Source organism: Podarcis erhardii (genome assembly GCF_964252035.2).
Source record: "Podarcis erhardii genome assembly, chromosome: 11".
NCBI classification, from domain to species: Eukaryota; Metazoa; Chordata; class Lepidosauria; order Squamata; family Lacertidae; genus Podarcis; species Podarcis erhardii.
Genome location: NC_138501.1, coordinates 24,662,200 through 24,669,141, shown reverse-complemented (window position 1 = coordinate 24,669,141; position 6,942 = coordinate 24,662,200). Strand labels below are relative to the sequence as shown.

At 41.6% G+C, this 6,942-nt stretch overlaps 1 protein-coding gene across 1 annotated transcript in view; it reads right to left on the bottom strand.

Annotated features, from left to right (window-relative positions):
• Positions 1-358: 358 nt before the first annotated feature.
• PCSK1 (proprotein convertase subtilisin/kexin type 1) overlaps positions 359-6,942 on the bottom strand; it is a 29,492-nt gene continuing 22,908 nt past the window's right edge. The window contains exons 10-14 of the mRNA XM_081880652.1: positions 6,525-6,758; positions 5,431-5,588; positions 2,596-2,729; positions 1,955-2,116; positions 359-1,092 (exon numbers count right to left, since the gene is read on the bottom strand). Coding sequence (XP_081736778.1) covers positions 733-1,092; positions 1,955-2,116; positions 2,596-2,729; positions 5,431-5,588; positions 6,525-6,758 — 1,048 coding nt within the window. The 3' untranslated portion in view covers positions 359-732. The remainder of the gene's footprint in view (positions 1,093-1,954; positions 2,117-2,595; positions 2,730-5,430; positions 5,589-6,524; positions 6,759-6,942) is intronic.

The following is a 6,942-nucleotide window of genomic DNA, read 5'->3' as shown; positions in this document are numbered from 1 at the left end:
AGTATTTGGGGTTGAAAGGAGTTGGCTGGATTTTGTGACAATACTGCCTTATTCCTTCTGAAAGGAAATCTTCTCTATGGGTTGAAGAACTCACTTCAGTTAAGGAGACATTAGATAATCGCTGGCTTTTGGCCAGGGCACAGCCTGACTCCCTCCTTTGGCAATCTTCGCGGAGCTCTGGCCCAATGGTTACCATTGGTTTGATTCAAATCAATTTTATAATGAATGATTTTAGAGTGTTGTGTTGTGTCATACTGTTGTACTGTTTTATTGTTGTTAGCCGCCCTGAGCCCAGCTTCGGCTGGGGAGGGCGGGATATAAATAAATATTATTATTATTATTATTATTATTATTATTATTATTATTATTATTATTATTATTTGCTTGAAACAATATCCCTAACTGCGATTGGTAACATAATTTTTTGGACAGGGCCTGCTGTATTCAATCTCTAGTATTTTCTCAAGTTGGTGAAATTGTCTCATTCCCGAAGGAAGCTGCCTGTTCTCAGGATTACTGAAAGCATTCATAAAGGTGTGATTTCCTCACATCTAACAAGCAGCCCAATCTCTTTCTCCTAAATAAGATAGTTGGCATGCGGAAAGCCATAAAAGTGATGATGATGATGATGCAGATTGAATAAGTGGGAGCCAGTCTGGAATGAGGAGTATTAAGAAGATGGGGTGGCTGTGAATGTTTCCAACCTAGTGCCTTATTCTATATATGTATATCTTAATCTTTTTCTTTCAGAATGTCAACCAAGGCTTGGAGTAGTCTGTCATCCCGATGCTTGTATGGTTTGCTAGTGTAAAAAAGGTCAACATAGTCACTATAAAGAGACTCCTCTGAGTCTTTCAGCTGAGAGGCTTGGTTTAGTTTCTCAAGAGCTTGATAGTAATGTTCATAGGGAATATTTGAGTTTTCACTTAGCACCTTTTTTGGTACTTGATTCCCACCCATCTGGTCACGAAAGGCATTTTGCAGTAGCCGGAGCATTGCATCTGACGAGGCCACTTCCTGTAATTTATCTTTGCCAGTGGTACTTTCTGTCACCTTCCTTTTTCCACTCAGGTTCTCCAGTGTGGTGTGATCCTGAAAAATATAAATATGTATGTATGAGTGTGCCAAATGTCAGGAGCCATTGAATATTAGCAAAAGGAAAAAGAACTCCACATGTTTAAAGCAAACGCTGAGCAGATTGGAAACCCCAAGTCAAAAGTTCAATGTTGCCTGTGGCGGTTGAACTCATACAACCAGCTGTTCATGGGCTGGGGGCCAGCACACTCAAGCTTTCCTCACAGCTATTATGTGCAAAGGGGCTATAAAACAGAATGCTCCATGCAGTGTGATGTGAGCTATCAAAGTTCATTTGTGTTCAGGTCTGGTGCCAGTGGTCAGCCAGGTCAGGCATTGTCTAAGAGCCTGAAAAGGGTCCCTTATTCCTCTGACCCAGCAATGCTTCCATTAATGGTGACCACCTGTCATCTAAATGTATCCAAAATGCAAGGTCTATGCTTCTATAAAATGTACAGAACCCATTCTATGGATCTATGGAATCTATATATTTCATATCTATATATTGCTGGGGCACTGTGTTCTGGCAGATGGCCACAATGGTTGGAAGCTGAGCTTCACTTCCATTCAAAAGAGGAACCACCAGGGACATCTAAAGGTCATCAGGTTGGCAAACATTGCATTAAGCTATCATGACTAACAGTTGCTGTTGCATCCTTCATGAATTTATCTAGTCCCTTTTAAAGCCATCTAAGCTACATAGTAGCCATTGCCACATATTTTTGCCTGCCAATTTTGTACATTAATTAGATATACATAGACCTAAGAATGGAGGAATTCCAGAAAGACAAAAACATTTTAAAAGGGGAAATTTCCTTCTGTTTGATTCTAATGCTACAAGGATGCTTCAAGGATGGGTATGATGAGAATAGATTGATACCTCTACAAAATCCGTCATCTTTTCCGCACCTCTCCTGTCATTTTGGACAGTATTGTATGATGTGTAGATGCGAGGTTTCTTCATGTGCTCAGGTCGAGCTGAAGTGCCATGCAAAATCAGCTTCCAGTTCACAATTCTTCCTTCATTTTGCAAGCGTCTAGACTGAGGGGTCATAGCAGAATAATTAGTCTTTTACACTGTACAGGTGGGAGACAGAGGAGAATAAACTGGTGGTAGCAGTGACTCCAAGTGCAACACAAATGGTGTGTAGGCCGGCTGAATAAACATTTTAACCATTCTACACACTGTTTGTGTTACTCTTTGAAATCCATACATTGTCCTGTTGCATTTATTTCTCAGTACCCCAATTTCTTCAAAATAAATACATGCCTGCTCTTTAAAGCTATCTCATGAATCATTGCTTCTGTCACAATGTGCAAAAATAAAGCATTGATCTTTTATTAGAAACATTGATGTCTTCTTATCTCAGCTGAACTCCTGGACGATAATTTCCAATCAAACTAAAGTGATAGGTATTTGCGGCGCTGATTATATTTCCTCGCTTCTGGCCAGAAGGGGCTTACACCCCTCGTATCATTTCACTCATGCATTTGACTGCTTCAGTAGCTTCCCCTGCTTACCGTATCAACAACTTTTAAAGTCCATGTGCCTGCTGGATTCTCTCCCCAAGTGTGAACTGACATAAAATCCCAGTCTTTAAAGCCATTGGGTGACTTATCTCTTTGCCGTTCGGCTAGTAAGACTGTGGTGGTCCCTGTATTAGAGGAAAGGAATAAGAATCCCAGGATAAGGTCACACAAGGAAAACTGATGAGGCTTAGCAGACAGTGATAAATACAGTGTCAGCTCTGGAGACACAGAACGACCTTGAGTTTCACAGTCTGTACCACTTAGGTTCACTGAGGAATAAAGGAATAGCTTGTTGTCTCTCAAGAGCTATAGTAATATGTGGATTTGGGAATACTGAGTTCCTGTAGATCATAATGCACTGCCAAAATGATTCAGCACACTGAACAAATAAAATCAATGACTGAATACATTGTATACTTTCCTGGAAGTTTAGAAATTAGGCATTGAGATCAGTCACTTACAAAATCCACAACTTCTGACTGAACAGCCCCCTGCACTGCTTGACAAGCTGCTCATAAGGTGGGATGTGAGGAGGGACCTCAGCTTGTTATGCAGAGATCCTTGGGTCAGAAGACATAAATAGGGATTCTCCAGTGATTGTTTAGAAACAAATGTTTCTCCAAGGACTTCCATGGATCCCTGCCATTATCTGCAGCTTTCCACATCATTGCAAAACTCATCAAAACGAGTTAAACATTAGCTCCCTGTTGAAAGAGATACTTGGGCCACACTACCAGCACCATCCCTGACACTGGAAGTCTTCTCCTGCTCCACTACCAAAACCCACACATTGGACATGGACATCTGAGCAGTGGAAGCCAGGTCTAAGCAGTATGCAAAGAGGTTTCCACAGAAGCTGTAGTCTTGGTCACCCAGGTTTCCAGTTCCTGTGAAATCCTATGCATGGAGAGTCAACATACACCAAATTCCATTGCTTAGATGTCCATGCCTAAGAGTAGGGCCAGGTAGACGCTCAAACTCAAGGATGGGGATGGTAGCATGGCTCTGCTTCTCCTTCAATATATAATTGTTGTGCAAGATTGTAGGTTCTGCATATGTTGAATGGAACTAACAACTTGTCCATTAATGTGTCGATATACTGCACAGGCAAAAGGAAAAAAGAAACTGCCATGAGTAGAGGAAATGGCCCTTAAAGGCCTGAAAGTCTTGGCTTTGGCTTAGTTTTTCAGTAATTGGTTCAGATTTTATGATTGGGGAATAAGATTCAGAATATAGTATTGGTGGGAGTACATGGGCTATGATCAGTGCCTTTGTCATTGATTTTAATGAACATAATAACATGCCTTATACTAAGTCATACCAGTGGTCCATCTGGCTTAGTGTACTGGTGGGTAGCAGCTCTAAATTGATTGACAGCAGGTTCAGAAACAGGTTTCCTCCTTGGGGATGCTAGGAATTGAAAGGGGGGGTCTGCTGCATACAAACCATGTGCTCTATCATTTTCTCTTCTCTCAATTTGCTTTCTGCAACACATTTGTTTGAGAGTAGTCCTGATGACAATCGGCATGCTCTGGAGCAAGCAACTTAGAGATTACAACCTAAAGGAGTAGATAAGGGAGGTGGCGTCCCTATTTTGCAAATTGACAGGTTTTGTGATCTCTCACACTATTATTTTCTTTATGGATGAAGCACCAGAAAGCTCACTTCTAATTTTAATGAGCGCTTGAAGGGGCCCTGAGGATTGGTCATGAGAAATAATAAGAATTTTTAAAAAATGCCTAGAAGCTATAAAATGGAAGATATAAAAAAGGAGAGCTCTGTTGTAGATGAGTTCTGTTGCTAAGACAACAATGGCTAGTTGCAAATAGATTAAACTCCACATGCCCTCAATAAGGGAGAGTTATATTTCAATTTTAACACTGCTAGACCTCTCTACTTTACATTATTGGCCTTAGCAGGGATTTATGTACACAATCTAACTAAGGTGGAGCCAAGGAAGTATCCCCGCATCTTAGTGAAAGTGGTGACGGACCTTTTCAGAGACTTTCTGCAACAAGAAGCAACATCTCGGTAGGTGCTACTCTTTGAGAAAGACCCAATGGGGATGGTGCTAGACCATGATGTGCAGCCTCATTCCCAGAGTGCTCTGGGTTTTAAAAAAGAGATGGTTGCCTCAATTGACTTCCTCCACTTTTTCTTCTCCCCTTTTGCTTAATCCTCTTAAATCACTGAAAAAGTGTTCCACGTGTACTTTCAGCAAGGTGATGCTACCAAGAGCCCAGGTACAACACCTCTGCCTTTAGCCATTGTTTTTCCCTTGCCTAATTTGCCAGAGGGAACATGAATCATGGCCATCTCCAAGAAAACCATGGAGTAAATTAATTTTCCAGGAAGTGGGAGCTGGAGGCAGGTACACAGTATATGGATTGGGGAAGATATTTCATTTCCTTTTTAATTTCCTTCGTGCTTTCATTTCTTTTTCCATTACTTTGGGTTTTCTCCTTGAAACATGCACCAGGAGCATTCTGGTGGCTGGCTCACCCCTCCCCAAACCCATGAAAATCTCTGGATCAAATACCCGCTCAGTTCTGGTAGGTTTGTTAGAAGATATGCATGTTGACATGCAGTTGTGCTTGCTACTGGCAAACAATGCTTTGCCATCTAAAAGTGCCCTCATTGATACACATTTTTAGTTTGACATTTCAGGTTTTTTTGTGTGCTGATACTAGCATCCCACTTCCCAAAGGGATGCTTAATCTTTGCAGCTCCCAAAACACTACAAAACAGCTAAAAGAAAAGAGAAACTGGTTGTGTCTAGGGTATAATTACTAGACATAGCAGAACTAGGTAGTTTGTCTCCTGTACCTGATGGAGAAGTCAGGGTCACATGAAGATCACCTCTGCGGGAATATTCAATCGTTGCTTCAAATTGTACATGTTCCAGGGATTTAATGGCATTTTCTTGACCTTCGCAAGCTGTTGTGGGAATTTCAATGGTAACTTCACCACTAGATCTTAATAACCTGGCAATGTTACAAGGAAATTATCAAGTTATTTCCCCCCCAATGTCAATTTATTCTCTTCATTGATTCAGTGAGGTTCTGTTGCCTTTTTACACTTGTGATATTAATAGTCTCAAGGTAAGATATGGACATTTTGCTTCATTTATTGTTCCTGTAAAGCTCCTTTGAAATAAATTCTGGGTGAACAAGCAGGAACGTGTATAATGGTTTTTTCATCCCACTGTATGGGGGACCCCTAGTATTTCACAGGTCCAGCATCAGCACTTGAACTGACAACCTAAGCCAGGTTCAAGGATCCACTGGTCTTTGATGCTTGCTCTGTACCAGGCAGCTATGGGCTAAATTTTCCACAATGCCTAAGATTACAATGCTACATACACCTGTGAGAACCATGGGGAAGTTTTCAAAGCAGCCTGGTATTGGGGTGGTGGTGGCACAGAGCAGATATCATTTCTGTCTTCTCTGGCAGCAGCAATGCAGGGCCAATCCATTACCCTGAAAGACTTTTGACTGGATTGAACCATTTACATGCAAAGCCAGATGTTTTGCTACCAATGAATAGTAGTCCCTTTCCAATTCTTCACCTTCTTCTTGTTCTAATGCACCCGAAAGGGAAGCAGTAGACCAGGAACACTGGTTTTTTTTAACTTAAGTGAGTTGCTGACTGGACCAGACCCTCTATGCTAGCTTCCCAGCAGGTGGAACATTGCTTCTTACATGGAGGGAGCAGGATGAGGTGGCAGGGAGGTAATCACAATGCAAATGCACTGACAGAGCCAATTGGAAGCAACCACTTTTGTTTGCACCACCCTGACCACCCTGCTGCCTCTCTCCTGATAAGCAACAGTGACTCACCTTCTAGGCTTTTCAAGTGTCTTTAATAGGATAAAATATTTCTGGTAGACATAGGCTATTAACTAACAATGGAATTCTTACCTTGGTTCAAAGCTGCTGTCCTTAACAATGCACTCTTTCTTTTCGGGTACTTCTTTCCAGGTTTTAGGGTCAGCCAAATCTACCAGTGCTTTGGCATTGAGCAATCCAAATCCAAATCTGCTGTTCACCATCAGTCCAGCTCCATTCTTCTTCCATCCCGGATTGTTGGCCAACGGATCGAATTCAGATGTCCAGACTACCAAATGTTGCATATCTCTCCAGGTTAGATTAGGACTATCACAAACAAAATTCTAGTCAATTTCTAAATATCTCACCCAATGGTATTTGGCCACAATCCACTGGAATTTTCTTCCACACACTCAGCACATTCTTTCCAGTGGGTGGGGCTAAGCTCATGAATTTTGGCATTCTTAGCAAAATATCCTGGGGCTTTCATGCTGTCCACTGTTCTTCACAT